The sequence below is a fragment of the Brachyhypopomus gauderio genome, chromosome 2 (assembly GCF_052324685.1).
Source record: "Brachyhypopomus gauderio isolate BG-103 chromosome 2, BGAUD_0.2, whole genome shotgun sequence".
NCBI lineage: Eukaryota > Metazoa > Chordata > Actinopteri > Gymnotiformes > Hypopomidae > Brachyhypopomus > Brachyhypopomus gauderio.
In genome coordinates, this window is record NC_135212.1 from 28,480,643 (window position 1) to 28,499,452 (window position 18,810).

At 44.3% G+C, this 18,810-nt stretch overlaps 1 protein-coding gene across 1 annotated transcript in view; it reads right to left on the minus strand.

Annotated features, from left to right (window-relative positions):
* Positions 1 to 2,953: 2,953 nt before the first annotated feature.
* Positions 2,954 to 18,810, minus strand: part of sema3e (sema domain, immunoglobulin domain (Ig), short basic domain, secreted, (semaphorin) 3E) — a 37,982-nt gene continuing 22,125 nt past the window's right edge. Inside the window, exons 7-17 of the mRNA XM_076993385.1 lie at positions 17,233 to 17,375; positions 16,910 to 17,024; positions 15,717 to 15,786; positions 15,381 to 15,525; positions 14,096 to 14,318; positions 13,914 to 14,005; positions 13,651 to 13,692; positions 13,283 to 13,449; positions 8,685 to 8,752; positions 8,396 to 8,523; positions 2,954 to 7,824 (exon numbers count right to left, since the gene is read on the minus strand). Coding sequence (XP_076849500.1) covers positions 7,360 to 7,824; positions 8,396 to 8,523; positions 8,685 to 8,752; positions 13,283 to 13,449; positions 13,651 to 13,692; positions 13,914 to 14,005; positions 14,096 to 14,318; positions 15,381 to 15,525; positions 15,717 to 15,786; positions 16,910 to 17,024; positions 17,233 to 17,375 — 1,658 coding nt within the window. The 3' untranslated portion in view covers positions 2,954 to 7,359. The remainder of the gene's footprint in view (positions 7,825 to 8,395; positions 8,524 to 8,684; positions 8,753 to 13,282; positions 13,450 to 13,650; positions 13,693 to 13,913; positions 14,006 to 14,095; positions 14,319 to 15,380; positions 15,526 to 15,716; positions 15,787 to 16,909; positions 17,025 to 17,232; positions 17,376 to 18,810) is intronic.

The following is an 18,810-nucleotide window of genomic DNA, read 5'->3' on the forward strand; positions in this document are numbered from 1 at the left end:
TTGTGAGACTGGTGTGTATTACTCTTACCTCAGTGCTTCACAAGCAGCACTCCCTGAAGCAATAGGCGGACTGAAATAGCCCCCGGAGTGTGTTCTGGGGTGTGCTGATGGCTGCTGTATAGAATCGTGTTCTGAGGTATAGAATCATGATGGCATCATGACCTTCTGATCCCCAAACAGCGAGTCAAATGAACCTCAGAACTCACACAGCGAAGGTTTAGACAGGTACAGCCTCAGTACACTCATTGGCCATCAGGTTTTACAGTGTAATCTTCGGATAATGACTTCAGTGAGCCAAGGAGATCATGTAAAAATCAAAAGTAAGGGATGTGAATATTAGGAAAACATGGAAGCCACCAGGTTTCAAAAATTTTATTAATAAAAATGAATGTAGCTTTTTTCCTTCCGTGTTAAATTGGTGTGTTAATTTATATCTGTATCTATATAATTTGAGGAGCAAATATTTCATAACATTTAAATTGACTCCATTACATAAGATCATAGTGATTAGGAAAACCAACCTGATTACATAAGACACGTGTGTATATATAACAAAACAAAAGCAAAATTCATTTCACTACTCAAAAATATAAACTTGGGCACATCAGGGTTTGTATAGTACAGACAACTGCATGTGGTTTAAAATAACCTTCAAGTCCCTCACTTACACTGCAGACCCTGGAAGGGTGTGCTACATTTACATGATGCCCAAGTCAACCCTCCCTGCAAGATCTGATATATATGAATGTTCTTCATTGATCTTGTGTAGAGAGATGCAACTTGCAGTCACGTTTGGCCCTCAGACGCTGACCTTACTGGTCGGCACACTGAGCTGCAATGCAACGTGGCCATCGATTTGTAATCTAGAGGGAACACAGACCCTCTAAGAGCCTTTAGCAAACAACATCACTTTTAGCTATATTAATATGAACAGGTTTTAGCTATATTAACATGGCCAAGTTTTAGCTATATTAATGTGTGACTGATGTTTATTATTTTGCTAATTAACACATATTGCAATGACTATTATACACATAGTAAGCCTATATGGGCAACCATAGGTTGAATTATTAAAACACTTAAAAGGAATCAATACTATTCATTCATCATTTCTGTAGACAGAAAAAGTGCCTGAATGTAATCCAGTTCTGTACCACACATACATCATGTAATCCATTTCTGTACCACACATACATCATATCCCAATGCAAAAAACATTGCATTCTGTGTCTAAGCTGTATGTGGTTGTTTACTACTACTTTTTTATTACCAGAGAGAGTCTATAGGGACAGATTTGGATTCACAACTTTAGTGTGAAAAAAGAAGCTCTTCTGAACCCAATTGGACCCTTTCTGCCAGCAAATGGCGAGAGTGCACTTGTTTACCTGTGATTGTCCACACTTGTTTACCTGTGATTGTCCACACTTGTTTTGTCCTCATGTCAAAGGCAAGTGCTTATTTGTGAGATGATGAACTTTGATATGGAGCAGTGAGATGTTGTGCGTTGCGTGATATGGTGATAATATCAGCATCAAAGTGCTGCACACAGTCCTCACAAAGCACTTAATTCCAGAAAAGCTTGTGCTAAAGCAACAAATGCATTAATATTCTATACATCTGCCTCTAAACAAACATAAATATGACTAAGGGTTTAGTAAGCACAGCAGACGCACAACACCACTTAATGAAAAGCTTAAGAAAATGAGCAAAAACTCATTGTTTCCACAGTTAATACAAGCAAACACCTTAATATATGAAACGTTGTAGTAGAAATTGTAAAATATCTAGTACAGGTGTCAGATTTAAAATCTAACTATGTTAGAGGACAAGCAGATTTTTAAGCTTCAAGATGCATGGCAAGTCAAAGGTCAGAGATCAGAGGTTATCTGGAGATGGAAAGACATCACTACTAAAAAGAGGAAGTGATATTTCAGCAAGTTGTACTGTGGCTTTTTTCCATTGTGGATCCATTTGAATCAGATGGTTATAAATAAACAGCAGTGCTTCAGGAAGCATGAGACAGAAGTGGATCTCTGGTGGGCTGCTGGTGGTTATGTTATGAGAGCTGGGGACCATGGAATGAGTGGACTACTAGAATCACTGGTAAAGATGAGCAGAAAGGCAATAAAACAATGGAGGTGCCTGTTCTGTTTAATAAACTGTGGTAATATGTAGTTGTATATCAAAAAATACAGGAGTAATGCTCATTCCACTCATTACCTATTTAACCCCACTAAATGTAACGAGACATGTTGCTGTCTCACGGTATTCAAATTAGTTTATCTCAATTAGAAATATATGGAGCAACAACATAATTTCACAGTGCTGACTTTACAAATAGCAAGCTCAGTAAATATTTATTTCAGTTACAGTATTGCAACATTATGGTTGTTTAAAGGTCTCCACACCACTAAACCTCTAAAGCCCCTGCCTGCCTTCTGTAGTGGTCCTGATCATATTCTACTGATTATGGTATTAAAGTTGACATTACAGGGAAAGATGAGAGTCAGGCAGGTAGTTTATCTTACTTGGCAATGGAACAATGCTTTCAATTTGGGCTGGAGTTCAGAGTTCAGTAGCAGCTCAGAGAGATGAGAAAGACCCAGGAAGAAGAATCACTCTGTCATCTGCCTGTTCTCAGCTAAGAACGACCGCAAGGCAGAGGGTTGCAAATCGAACAGGGAGTAACGGGTCAGTGTTTCGGGAAGGTGTTTTGCTGTAGTTTATTTGCATGTTTTTGCAGAAGTGCTTTGGAATTATTCACCCCAAATGACTCCCAGATCAGCAAAGCACATGTGCTTACTGCACCACTACATACACTTACCCAGATAGAGTTCAGGTCAGTTATTCCATATTGTAAATGCAAGTATTCTGTGCCTTGAAATTTGGTGCAGTGTTAGTTTGCTCAGGTGATTGGTGCAAGGCGTGGCTAGGTACTGGAAACGAGTTCATGTACTTGCATGGGTTACTTTATTACTTAACTCTACAATACACAGTAATCAACATTATTTGTACTGTGATTTTAATGTGGCCAACACAGGCACAGAACACATTTCCATCTGCTGCCCGGAACGTGAAGCTTCTACACTGAGATGCCAGCAAGAAAAAAACATCCAGAGGTCTGAACGCACCAATACAGCACATGTATAATCTAGACATCTAGCAGTACAGTCAAGGATGGTTAACATTAGAACTGGATTAGTTTATGTTAGCTGTATGTGTCACCACTTTTTCTTACATTTGAATAGTATAAAATATACATAAACATTTTACATCAAGACCTTACCAAAAAATAAGATTTGCATTTGTTAAACATGTTAGTTTTAGAATCAGTGTGAAATAAAGATTTTTTTGTACAATTATTCAAGACTGGACTTCCAAAATGAAAATTCACCAGAATGTTTTTGGTTGCTGAGAGTGAGGCGTGATCTATCATTAACTTGGGACCAGTAGACCTACTACCACCAAGCAGTAGACCTACCAGTACACCTACTACCACCCCGCAGTAGACCTACTACCACCACAGTAGACCTACCAGTACACCTACTACCACCCCGCAGTAGACCTACTACCACCAAGCAGTAGACCTACCAGTACACCTACTACCACCCCGCAGTAGATCTACTACCACCACAGTAGACCTACCAGTAGACCTACTGCCACCACACAGTGGAGTTCACTGAACAGGAAGTGGGTCAATCCATAAAATCACAAGAATAGTATGCAAGTTCTCCTCTCAGCACATGCAGATCTGTAGATCTATTCAATCCCAACAGTACGCATTTGTGACCAGAGAGGGACATCACAGGAGTGGATATGCATGCAATAGTCTCAATATCATATTATGCTGAATGTTCTGAAAACAGCCCTCAGCTGCCAAGGTGCTGCATTACACGTAGGGGGCGTGTTCTGGGGAGTCTGCACCACTCCTTCAATTATACAAACAACCTGTTCATCTCTAACAGTGAACACATGCGTGGTGACACGATACTTTTCCAAAGGCCTGTGGAAAGACAGGGTGCACTCTGTCCTGGAGCTTCACTAATGAGGAGGGTTGCATGGCACAATGGCTGTCCTTAGCATTGATATGCACTAATGTACTACAATCGGGTGTTCTCTGTAAAAACCACAGAACAACAGCTGCTAATGAACTAGTGCGAACAGTTAAGATGAGGCATTTTTGATTGTATTATTCAATAAGCTGAACTTATTAATTTGAAAGCACAAAACACAAGTTAATGTTTTTTTTTATCACTTGCTATGACAATAGATCAGATGTTGGATTCTGGACATTAGCAGCTCAGAAGACCAGTACAAATGAAGAGCACAGTCCTAGTCAAGCGAAAATGTAACAGTAATTGTAATCTGAGTGCGGACGCTCACCACGTGGAGTCTGATTAAATCTACATCAGTGTCCAAGCACTAATGGTAGTGAGACCCATGGATCTCATTCAGCTTCTTTGCAGTAATCTAAGGTCTGCTGGAGGTGGTTCCAAGATTGTCACCTGATATGAACATCATCAGCTTCTCCCACGCTGCTGTAGACTCCTGGATGGCTCTTTTGTCATTCTGCACTTTCGATTTCTACAGAGCCACTCTCCCCTCCAGATGACCAGAGCTGATCTCTCATGTACCATAAGCCTCTGTCTGGTGAGATGGACCTGTGTCTCCTGCCCAGCGGATGAAACTCCCTGAGACTATAATGATAATGACGTGGTGTCTGTGCCACTTCGATTGTCCGTCAAAGTGCACGTGATGGGCAGAAGATGTAACTTTGATGTAAAGTTGTGGCTGAGCCACATGTAACTTTCTGAAAAAAATCAGCAGACATCAATCTCAGACATGGACTAAGGGATTAAAATAATCTGGGAACAATGATGTGAAATCACAAGACATTGACACCGTTTCATGATAAAATAAATGATATTAGGTTTAATATTTTGAGATTAGCAGAGCTTAATTTCAAGGTTTTGAATTCATCTGGCACTCAGCACTACCATAATTAAGTCTCGTTCATACTTTCTTGTGAAATATGAGATATTAATGGAATGCAAAATGGTCACTATTCTAGTTTAATTAAAACAATTTAAGACTGTGAATCAGATGAGTTGAAGCAGCGTGCGTCAGTGTGTAAAACTGCTGACCTGTAAAAACCCTCTCGAGCTCACATAGTGTCTACTGCCTCTCCACTGCCTACAGTGTGTGCTGGCTCTCTGCACTTTAAAGCTGGCCTGATGGCCTCAGTGCACATCACTGGAGAGCAGTTTGAATTATGGGAAAATTTCCAATCCCTTATGATCCATCAGCATTCATTTTACATTTGGTCAGTTATGAAGAGAAAGGAAGGAAACAATGTACTATGCTATGCTATAGAGGACCTAGCTTTGCCACGATAATTTCAAATTCAGATTTGAATGTTTCAAAATGCACAGTACAGGATGGTTACAGATTACAGATGAGCACAGATCCCAAACCTAAATTTCACTGTTCACTGTCTCCAAAAAGAATAGCAGCACTCTGTTTTAGCCCTTGTGATCAATTCTGCCCCAAAAGGCTCACAGAATGAGAGACACTGACACAAGGAGCCAGTGCTTCTCACTTTGGTGTGTGATTCACAAACACGCATATACAGTCCAGCCCAGCCATTCTGTAGAGAGGTAACGGTTAGCTGCACCTCAGGAAAGGTGCTGAGTGATGAAATGACATTAGATGGTGTGAAGATCAGCTGCATTTAGTTGCCCTTGTTTTCAAGCTGCTGTGTGAAGGCTGTGATGAATTCAAATATTCATTTATTCCTAGCGAATGAAATCACACACATGTAATCAAATGCCTGCAAGTGTTTTCAGTGAAACTGTATCCAGATGTCATTCGAAAATTCATGCCGGCTGATACAAGGTTATTAATATCACTGACTGTCTGAAAATATGACATGAAATATTATTGCTTGTACTGAGCATCAGAAAACCATTAAACAATTAGAAAAAACAAACAGTCCTATGCAGTAATTTGCGACATTGATTAGACTACGTCAAAACTGGCGACTACTTGGGCATCTATCCCCAAATAACACACAATACACTTACATTAGAATGGAGATTTTTCTATGCTTCTGCATGAAGTCGACAGGATTCTGTGGTTAACTGGGAAACTGATGCTTGTTGGAAAGGTGCTGTGAACATGGTATTTACACCCAGTGATCTAAACACCTAGAAATGCTAAACACAAACACTAACATAATTCCAGTTCAAACTAACAGGACTCCTAAACCACTACCATACACCAAGTACAATAATTTATAATAAAATTAAAATGATAAATACTTAATAAATGTGCACAGGACCGTGCCCCTTCCTTGCGAGCATGAGTGTGAACAGTGTTGGCTCTTTTTGAAGTAATGCATCACTCTGTTCAGCAGGAAGTGGTTGTTCTCAAATCCTGAAATCAGGCTGTCAACCAAAGAAAAGTTCTTCCGTGGCTCCCAGGCTGATAGCGTGTGTCGTGAAGTATCTCATGCTCTGTTCTGATTCACCGTGAAAGGGATCACTGTGGTCATTTTGCTGCATTTTGAGTCTCTTATTCAGAATGCCAGCCAACCCCACCCACTGAGCAGCACCCTGCACTACCGAATCAGCAAATTCAGCGCCGGTGTGTTGAGGACTGAAATGTTCCCCATGTCAAAGATAACTGAACTGTACCACCATGCACAAAAATTGCACATGTACATAATTTCTTCTCCACAGCCTCCACTATTTAACACATTTGACACCAAACACCAACAACCAGGCTTCCAGACACAGTCTTTTCAGAAACAAAAAGGCTTTTCATGGGAGAACCACCATTAAAAACACCATTAAAACTGTACTGACGCTAAAGAGGAGTGTCTGGAAACCCTAAGTGACTGAGCTCTTAAAGGACATATCTGTGAGTGGGTCTGAATGTGTGAGTACTGAGCTCTTAAAGGACATGTCTGTGAGTGGGTCTGAATGTGTGAGTACTGAGCTCTTAAAGGACATGTCTGTGAGTGGGTCTGAATGTGTGAGTACTGAGATCTTAAAGGACATGTCTGTGAGTGGTTCTGGGTCTGAATGTGTGAGCACTGAGATCTTACAGGACATGTCTGTGAGTGGGTCTGAATGTGTGAGTACTGAGATCTTAAAAGACATGTCTGTGAGTGGGTCCAAATGTGTGTGTACTGAGATCTTAAAGGGCATGTCTGTGAGTGGGTCCGAATGTGTGTGTACTGAGATCTTAAAGGACATGTCTGTGAGTGGGTCTGAACGTGTGTGTACTGAGACCTGAAAGGACATGTCTGTGAGTGGGTCTGAATGCTTGAGCGCAGGTCTTCTCCATAGAGTAAGTTCAGGGTGTCCTGGTGGTGTACGTGTGTCTGGGGGCTCTAGCTCTCGCACCGCGTTCTCCACCCTGCGGGCGGCGCCACTTGGCCGGCAGGCCTTTGAGCTTCTTCTTCTTGCGGTCTGCTACACACCACACCCTCTCGCAGTACTGCTCCACTCGGTGGATGTTACCGTAGCCAATCAGCTGCATGAAGTCTCTGTACCAGACCTTGTTGGAGGAAGGGGCTGAGGGCAAGCTGACGAATGGGCAGAGGGGAGCTCGGAGCTGGGCCTCGCCCTCACCGTACTCCCCCCGGTGGAACAGGTTCTCCACACGCTCCTCCTCTAGCACCTCCAGGGTGACCCGCGCCACTGTCTGCACGAAGCCATGCTCCGCCGACTGGCAAAGATACACGCCGGCGTCAGACTTCTTTGTTGTCAGAAACAAAAGGCCATACGGCGTCTGAATAATGTGCTCGTCACCTTTTATCTGAGAGAGGGAGAAAATACATAGCGTGAACAAACAAAGCACCAGCACAGTTTGTGATGATGATAATGCTTCCTCAATGTCTTCTGTTCATTAGTATTGGTGCAGTGCATTAGTAGTTCGGGCTTGTCCAAGAAACAGAGCTGAACACAACAGAAGGACATAGCTTAGGGTTAGGGATTAGGGTTAGGGGTTAGGGTTAGGGGATGGGGTTAGGGTTAGGGCGCTCAGTGCTCCATGCTGATGACCTTCCCTAATGCAGCTAGCAACAGCATGTCATGCTAAAATGGAGCTTGAAACGGTGCTCCTGATAATCAGGATGCTCTTAAATGTTTGTCATTCATTTATTTCCAGATGAAAATGGAATCCATCTTCCCAGAAATGGATAACATGCCTATTATTTTATGTCTAACCTGTAATCTGGGACACATTTTAATTTTATCTCTAAGTGATGTGCAAATTGTATCAAATTAAATAATTCAGTCCATTTGAATACTGATTTGTTCTGCACAGCTCAACATGTTTTTTGTTTTGTCCCCAGATTTCAATGACATGATTGGTCATGATTGCGTACCTCTTCCATGTCTGCACCTTTCAGCATGTACCAAGTGAGCACAGCTTGCAGAGATCTGGGTCTACACTCCAATAGAGTGCTATTCTTCTCAACTCCATATACCAGTTTGTCTGAGATGCTGTGAGCCTCTGAAACACACACACACACGCACACACACACACACAAACACACACACATACACACACAGGCAGAGAACTGTTGAATGATAACCTGTATAACCAGAGGTTATAAATACCAGATCATATGGCTTCAGTTCTCCCACATCAGGCAGGCAACCCCCACCACAAACCATTCATCTGGAGTCCAGTGCACTGCTGAACTGCATTGCCATGACGGACATCCTGTCGTCTGAAACGCCTAGCCACAGAGAGAGAGAGAGAGAGAGAGAGAGAGAGAGAGAGAGAGAGAGAGAGAAAGAGGGAGACAGAGGGAGAGAAAGGGGGAGAGAGAGAGGGGCAGAGAGAATGAGTGAGAGAGGGAGAGAGAAGACAAAAGTGAAGAAAAGCAGGAATGCATCCCTCAGCTTAACTCCGCTCAGCCTTTTTGACATGTGTCATAACACTATTATCGATCACAGTGTGAAAGAGTGTGGCAAAAAAGGACGAGTGCACAGTGAAGGAACAGAGGATGAGCAAAGACAAAAGGAAGGTGGCAGAGGGAGAGGCAGAAAGAGAGATAAGACTGTTTCTCCCCCACCGTGTTATCATCAGAGAGAGAGATCAGTTGAGAGGTGAATCTTTGCTGTCATCATCCTGACCGTGATGCTCTGACTACTGCAGTGATTATTAGTAATGTCCTCATGTGGCTGTGAGGACGTGACTGGTGGTGGGAGCATAAAACACTAACAGCATAAAACTCTAACAGTATAAAACACTAACAGTCCTGCTGATGGTCATGAGTCTGGAACACCAGCCCTTCAGTGTAATGAGCAGGGCAAACCACACACACACACACACACACACACACACACACACACACACTGACTCACACACTCACGTGCATGCACGCACACATATGCACACACACACGCACACACTGACTCACACACTCATATGCATGCACGCACACACACGCACATACCCACACACACGCACACACTGAGTCACACACTGAGTCACACACTCATGTGCATAAACGGACACACATGGTCAGAGACACTGAGACAGAAGGTGATGAATGGGGCACAGCACAGTGACGAGAGCAGGGACGCGTGACTACTGACCCCACACTCACTCCCCACACACTACTGACTCCACACCCACTACACACTACTGACCCCACACTCACTCCCCACACACTACTGACTCCACACCCACTACACACTACTGACCCCACACCCACTACACAATACTGACTCCCAGAGGTGGGGACTCGAGTCACATGACTTGGACTCGAGTCAGACTCGAGTCATTAATATTAAGACTTTTGACTTGACTTGAAAAAATATTCAGAGACTTAGACTTGACTTGGACTTTTACACCAATAACTTGGGGCTTCAATTGGACTTGAACCTGTTTACTTGCAAAGACTTGATTTTTTTAACCCCAAATCTAAATTTTAAAACGCATATTAATATTTATAAACACCAAACGTGTAATTTATACACCAGATTCTGTGACCGTCGAGTTTTGTGACCACAGGGGGCGCTATTTCACAGTTTCTGTTCAGAGGCACAAACGCTTTACGAATGCTACGTAAACTACGCTGATGCACTTTTTTTACTCGTTTTGTTGGTGTCCACGAGCCAAATATGACAGATGTTTATATTTACATTTATCATCTCTTAATTACATAAATGTACTTAAACAAGATTTACCATCCCCTCACCATTGCAGCCAACAAAGAAATCATGAATGGGATGTACAGGTGAGCCTTTTTAACTGGGGTCACCAATTCTGACGGCAGCCATCAGAATATGTGACCCCACTGAATCTCCAGGTAACAATAGTACACCGTGACCCCACAATAACAGAAAACAATGAAAAAATAACACTAACCTTTTATTAGTCTATATTTAAACATTTTATCCAAATGTTTAGAATAACCATTCGTAATGACAGCATCTTGCTTACGATGAAGCTTGCTATTTTCGTGTAAAATGATGTACCGAAACATTCTTGTTTAAGTACATTTATGTAATTAAGAGAAGATAAAATGTAAATGATCTGTCATCTTTTGGCTGGCGGACACCAACAAAACGAGTAAAGAAACGCATCAGCGTAGCATTCGTAAAACGTTGGTGCCTGTAAAAAAAAGACTCGAAAGGACTTGAAATTCCAAGTTTCAGACTTGGGATTTGACTTGACGGTTGCCTGTCTTGACTCGAGACTTGACTTGAGTTGACTGTCTTTGCTTGAGACTTGACTCGGGACTTGAGGATAAAGACTTGGACTTACTTGAGACTTGCAAAACACTGACTTGGTCCCACCTCTGCGACTCCACACCCACTACACACTACTGACCCCACACTCACTCCCCACACACTACTGACCCCACACCCACTACACACTACTGACTCCACACTCACTCCCCACACCCACTACACACTACTGACTCCACATCATACCTGTCAAGTTTTGTATTTAAAAATACGGGACATTTCCCGTATATGACATCATCGCCTAATTTGCATAATCGGTTATTTGCATATAGCTGCAATCGAGGCTGTAGGAAAGACGAAAACATCTTTGGAATGGCAAAAAGTTAAGAAAAAACACCCCAAATATGTTTTGAACTACAAATGAATTAAAAATTTTTTAAAAAGAACTTCAAATGTACTTTCCAAATGTACTTCATAACTTTTCATTTTTATATTTTTTAAAGCATTCATGTGCAGCTCCAAACAGAATTCTGTCACTAGCCTCGTCAGAACTGCCACCTGTAGTAGTCTGGGTGGCAGTTCTCACGATTCTAGTGACAGAATTCTGTTTGGAGCGGCACATGAATGCTTTAAAAAAAATAAATATTGAAAACTGAAAACACGGGAAAAATACGGAAAAATAAAAAATACGGGATGACGCCGGGACAGAATGGTAAAATACGGGACTTTCCCGGCCAAAACGGGACACTTGACAGGTATGCTCCACACCCACTACACACTACTGACTCCACACCCACTACACACTACTGACCCCACACTCATTCCCCACACGCTACTGACCACACACTCACTCCCCACACACTACTGACCCCACACCCACTACACACTACTGACTCCACACCCACTACACACTACTGACCCCACACTCACTCCCCACACACTACTGACCCCACACCCACTACACACTACTGACTCCACACCCACTACACACTACTGACCCCACACTCACTACACACTACTGACCCCACATTCACTCCACACACACTACTGACCCCACACCCACTACACTATACTGACCCCACACGCTACTGACCCCACACCCACTACACACTACTGACTCCACACCCACTACACACTACTGACCCCACACTCACTCCACCACACTCTACTGACCCCACACCCACTACACACTACTGACTCCACACCCACTACACACTACTGACCCCACACTCACTCCCCACACGCTACTGACCCCACACCCACTACACACTACTGACCCCACACGCACTCCCCACACGCTACTTACCCCACACCCACTACACACTACTGACCCCACACTCACTCCCCACACGCTACTGACCCCACACCCACTACACACTACTGACCCCACACGCACTCCCCACACGCTACTTACTCCACACCCACTACACACTACTGACTCCACACCCACTCCACACACTACTAGTGATGGCTTAGTTACCTTGAAAAGTAATCCAATTACTGAATACTGATTACTCCTTTAAAAAGTAACTTAGTTACGTTACATATTACTTTATTTTAAAAGTAACTACGTTAGATTACAAGTTACTTTAGTTACTTTACATTCAGCAGCAAAATTAGTTTTTCCAATATTCCCTTTATTGGAAGTGCATTTTTAACAGTAACAATATATCTCCTGACTGGAAATAGTAACTCGCAGAGGTGTCAATTCCAGGTTCAGAAAGTAAAAGTCCTCACCAGGATTGATTCCACTAATTTTACCTGGATTGCACTAATTAGAAAATCTAGCAAGCTTGAGCAGAATCCTGGTGAGGACATTTACTTTCTGAACCTGGAATTGACACCTCTGGTAACTTATATTACTCGTTACTGAAAAATAGTGGTAAGATTAGTTACTGACATCACTGCACACTACTGACCCCACACCCACTCCACGCACTACTGACCCCACACCCACTCCACACACACTACTGACCCCACACTGACTCCACATTCTACTGACCCATAATCACTCCACACACTACTGACCCCACACTTACTCCACACACTACTAACCCCACACTCACTCCACACACTACTCACCCCACACTCACTCCACACACACTACTGACCCATAATCACTCCACACACTACTGACCGCACACTCACTCCACACACTACTAACCCCACACACTACTGACCCCACACTCACTCCACACACACTACTAACCCATAATCACTCCACACACTACTGACCCCACACTCACTCCACACACTACTGACCCTACTCTCTCCACACACTACTAACCCCACACTCACTCCACACACACTACTGACCCATAATCACTCCACACACTTCTGACCCCACACTCACTCCACACACTACTGACCCCACACTCACGCCACCCACTACTGACCCCACAATCACTCCACACACTACTAACCCCACACTCACTCCACATGCTGGTTCTGCTCACCACCACTGAAACTGCCATCTGCCTTCCCCCCTTTGTAAAGCACCTCAGCACAACATGCAGAGCTGCCCCTTATGTGATCGCCATGCACGCATGCACACGTTTCTGTGTTACCTTTTGGTGTGAATGCCACCTGGGTAATATCTGGAGCAGGTGTGGCCGTCCCAGGCACAGTAGGGGTCTCTGGCCAGACAGCAGTCCGCACAGGCAGAGCCATACAGGCCACAGTGGTGCACGCGGACCTGAGTCACACCCAGCTCCGAGCCCACATACAGCTGTTGCTAATGGTAGGGCAAACAAACTTGGGTTAATGGTACAGCACTGCATCTGACAGCAGGCTACAAACGAGCTTCAGCGCAGGTATGAGAATCAATATATCTGCTCAATACCGCCATCTAGTGGCAGATGAAAAGTATTCTGCACCATTTTATATTTCATTTGGTGCTTTCTGATCTGACAGAGAGACAGGACGAGTGTCTTACTCTTTTAGTTGAAATTATGATTTCTGTGATGGGTACAGGAACCTGTAATGAAGAGGAACAAGTGCTTTGTTATTTTCAAGTTCATAATTATAATAATCATCATCATCATCATCATCATCATCATCATCTTTATTTGTAAAGCATATTTCATATGTGCATGCAACTCAAAGTGCTTATGTGTTAATGTGTTAGAGTTAATCTTAATATAGCATTAACCCCTGTTAACATAAATTCTTATCTAATAATTAACTGCTGAAATTCACCTTAAAGACTTGCAGTTCCTCCAGAAGAACTTCTTCAACCGTGTTCGTCTCTTTGTTGAAGATGCTGATCACTTTTAGCACAACAGAATCGTCTGTGGGGGAATTAATACTAGACCATTAGATCTCTATTAAATAAAGAATAAATCTGTTGTCTAGACACAATGGGGACCATATGACTGTACCTGTCCCAATGAACAGGACGTTATAATGTCCATCCTCAGCTGCCACCCTGTCCACAGCCAGCTCAGTGAGTCGCCGTCCTCCATCTGTGTCCAGGAAAATGGGTCGATGATGGACCGGCTGCACCGGTTGGAACAGGAGAGGATGGGAGTGCACGAAGCGCAGAACCTGGTCCGGGTACTCCTTAGAGCTGGAGAAGTGAGCCCCATTGACCTTACTGGCACACTGAGGGAGGGGGAACACACACAGAGACAGGACAGTTTGGGCTCAGGACCAGTGACCTCTGGTTAGTCTACTGGATTCTGTAACGTGTCCCCCCCCCCCACCCCCCCCCCCCCCCCCCCCCCATAGAACCGAGTGATCTCCTCTCTCACAAAAACTCCTTTCTGGTCACTCTTTTTTCCTGGTGCGGCCACAGAGCCCTTTAATTAACATCTATAGTCTAACCAATAAAATGGCGTGAACTATTTAAAGACATTATAAAAATGACTTCACTAGAATTAATGAACACAAAAGAAAAACCTTTACGGCTAACCCAGCCCAGGGGCTCACGCTCAGTTGTTTAGAACTTTGAATATATGTGTTGTCATGTGCAACAACCTGTAAGACCGTGTAGATTATATAAAACATTGTGAACTATATGAAACCAATTAGACATTCAGTTCTAGCTGTTTGTTATACTGTCTGTTATCATACTTGGTAGTATTCCTGGGATTGTACTGGGATTGTACATTTACATTTACATTTATGGCATTTAGCAGACGCTCTTATCCAGAGCGACTTACAAAGTGGATTGTACTGGGATTGTTCCACCTATTGCTGAATACTACACTGTGTACACCGAGGCTTACATCGCAAATACCTGCCTGAATAACTGATATGAATAACTGAGCCTTTAAATGAAACCAGCTGTCTCGCAAATGTTCTGCAACCAGACACAATCACAGAATCTAATGCCTGAGCAGACAGGTTTTACAAAATCACAATTTCATCCTTCCTGTTAATTGTCCCAGTGATGGAAATTAACATATAAACAGAGATGACATGCTACAAAGATCTGAAGGTGTGCAGTCATCCTGAAAATAGCATCGTCAACCTACAGACTCCTCAAGCATCACCAGAAAAAAAGCCTCTCATATTTCTGTAACTGGAGCGTGATGAACACTGCACAGAATATTTATCTGCAGTGGGGGGTCCAGGTTATCACATTAATGAACAGCATGATAGATGTGACGGGTGGTGACCTCCAGCAATTATGTGGCTTTTAGACAGCTGTCTCTGACTTACAGATCCGGGGCGGGGGTACGGGACCTTTCCTTCATACATGCTCCAGTGGTGGTCCGTGTCCTCACGGTGGGCAAAGGGCCCATTAAAGGCCGCCCGGATTCCCTCCATGTTGTACATACACACAGCATAACCTTTAAACACGGCGCTGAAAGGTCAGAGGACAGCAGGGTCAAGACAAGAACATGACGTGTGACCTCACGTTGCTCTACATGTGCTAGCTGACTATTACTTCACCAAACTAGAGTCAAAATGTGATGCAATATCTTTACATGGATCCGAAATAAGGGGGAGTCCTATACATAGAGCAACACAGAGCACACAGTGTTCTGTGCTTACCTGGTTGTACTGAACAGACCAAAGATCTCTGGATTCTTCTCATCCTTTTTGGTTAGCACAAACACATCCTCTACACATACACACACACACACACACACACACACACATTGGTGTTTTACAAATTAAAATTTACTTAAAAATGGGGACATCACTGATACATTTGGTCCCCACGCAATAATAAATGCATGCATGCATTCAAACACATGTATTCAAACGCATGTATTCAAACACATGTATTCAAACACATTTGAGGAAAACTTTCAAACAAAGAGCTTTGAAATGTTAGAAAGCCCTTATGGATGAATGTCAACATTAGATTTAATCTGTGACTGGTCTGGGGTGGAGCTGGGGCGGTGCTGGGGCGGAGCTGGGGCAGTGCTGGGGTGGAGCTGGGGTGGAGCTGGGGCAGTGCTGGGGTGGAGCTGGGGCAGTGCTGGGGTGGAGCTGGGGCGGTGCTGGGGTGGAGCTGGGGCAGTGCTGGGGTGGAGCTGGGGCAGTGCTGGGGCGGAGCTGGGGCAGTGCTGGGGTGGAGCTGGGGCGGTGCTGGGGTGGAGCTGGGGCAGTGCTGGGGTGGAGCTGGGGCAGTGCTGGGGTGGAGCTGGGGCAGTGCTGGGGTGGAGCTGGGGCGGTGCTGGGGTGGAGCTGGGGCAGTGCTGGGGTGGAGCTGGGGCAGTGCTGGGGTGGAGCTGGGGCGGTGCTGGGGTGGAGCTGGGGCAGTGCTGGGGTGGAGCTGGGGCAGTGCTGGGGTGGAGCTGGAGCAGAGTTAGGGCGGATCTGGGGCCGTTCCTGCCTGCCTGGCCGGGGTCGGCCACACTGTTCCTCCACACCACACCTCACACCCCTGCGATGCTGCGTTCTGCTTTTTATTAAACCCAATCATGTAGGCCGGGGGCTCACCCCCCCCCCCCCTCCGCACTGGCAGCTAGCAGCGGGTGTGATTGCTTCGAAATGTCATCTAATATTACCCACTCGCTCTCTGCCTTGGAGGGGAACAACTTATGATGAATCTCCCCAAATGCCATATCCTACGGGTCATTTCTCCAGAGTCGCGGGGTGTGGAATCAGGATGTTTGTGGTAAAGACCCCAGGGTCAATGATTCAAGTCAGAATCACTGACTGAAAGGTTTTGTATAGGGACAGAGGGACAGAGAGACAGAGACAGAGGGACAGAGGAACAGAGGGACATGTCTTACCCAGCTCATCAAAGTGTGTGTCGATGCCATTGGGACCTGCCACTGAACATATGAGACGAGCCTTAAGAAAAGAGGTCCACTTGTTCACCAGCATCCTCTGACCTCCCTGGTCATTCTGTGGCAGCATAGGAGAAGAGCAGCATGACTCAGGGTGCGTGTTGCTTATTGACCTATAGATGGTGCTGTTGTGCAGATTTTGAACAGCAGAATGGTGAGCTCATTCAAGCAGAGTACTTGTCTGCAAAGACATTATCATTTCAGCATTAAGATGTTGTTTTGGATGTGCGTTTGACGTCAGTCCCATCAGGGTTCTCCATACATACTGCGCACACTCTCGCCACCCTGCTGAACACGGCCTTGTTTCCCCCGTGTGCCGTAGACACTCTCTCGGTGAAGAAGAAGTAGACTTTGTCGTCCGCAGGGTCATCATTATCTGGGACCACCACGGACCCTACGAACTTGGGCTCTGAGGAAAAGCAAGCTGACCTTAGTGTGGCTAAAGGAATGAAAGTCGTGTCCATTGCAAAGCACATATAACATTCAAGGCCTATAAACTATCAATGCATCTATAAATAGCAGCTTAGCCTTCATGGTTCTGTAAATCAATGAAACTTAAGCTAATTTATTGTTCCTAGATGCAAAGGCTTAGAAGGTCCAAGCTGAAAAATATGCACAGACCCCGGAGATTATTCCTGAGTATCTACAGTATGGGACACATTAACATCACATTCTTTCAGTCATCTTAAAGCACCTAACACCTAATTAACACCTTTTAGGATATTTACAGGCCTTAGCCTCAATGTAGCTGTGCATGTGCGCACACGCCCACATGCAGCTCTGAGTAATGGTTTCCATGGTGCTGTGAGCCTTCTGCGGTGCTGTTTGACAGGACCGGGCCTCACTGGGACGGTGCCTGACTCCGTTTGACCATGTGTGAGCAGGTCTGAATGGCTGTGAATGGGTCTGTCTGGGGCAGAGCGGCCCAGATGGATGGGGCTGTCACCGATGCTTTTCTGCCAGTTTCAGTGATTAATGGAGCTCACTGGGCGGCTGAGACTACAGCAACTCCCCTACAGGTAATGAACTTCACCCCTCTATTATCAGGCACATGCACCATCTCCCTGTGGTATACACACGTGTGTGTGTGTGTGTGTGTGTGTGTGTGTGTGTGTGTGTGTGTGTGTGTGTGTGTGTGTGTGTGTGTGTGTGTGTGTGTGTGTGTGTGTGTGAGAGACCAAGGAGCACAAACTCCCCACATGACACTGTTGCCCTTTCTGGACTGTTCACAGGATGGTCACAAACTCAATCAACAGACCACTTGTGTGTGGACTGATAACTGAACATGTGTGTTTGTCTGTTTATGTGAGTATCTCAGTGTGCCATAATATATTATATTTAATATATTATGTCTTATATCAGCATTTGTATATGACCTTTAGGACTACAACAGCTTTTAAAATTGAATTGTTATTCACTGCTATATTTCTATAATGTTTATTTAGTGTATAATTTTCCTTGAATGTCAGTCGGAAGTGTTAGTATGAATTTTATTGCATAGTGTAACTGCACATATGATTAAATCAGGTGTGGAAGCCTCATCACTGAAGGTCTGAATATCCTTCACGCATTGCAGTTCTTTTAATACATAAGGTAAAGCTGGAACACTGCAGAGTTGACTGTTTTCCCTGTGTTAGCATCCCTGTGTTAGCATCCCTGTGTTAGCATCCCTGGTTCATCTCAAAAAAGGCTTGGCTTTGACCCTAAAGCTCAGATAAAAATCTTTGCTTGTGCTTTGTTGTGATGGAGTGAGAGCATGAATGTGTGCGTCTGGTTATGGGGTGAGCGGATGAGTGTGCATCTGGTGATGGGGTGAACGGATGAGTGTGCATCTGGTGATGGGG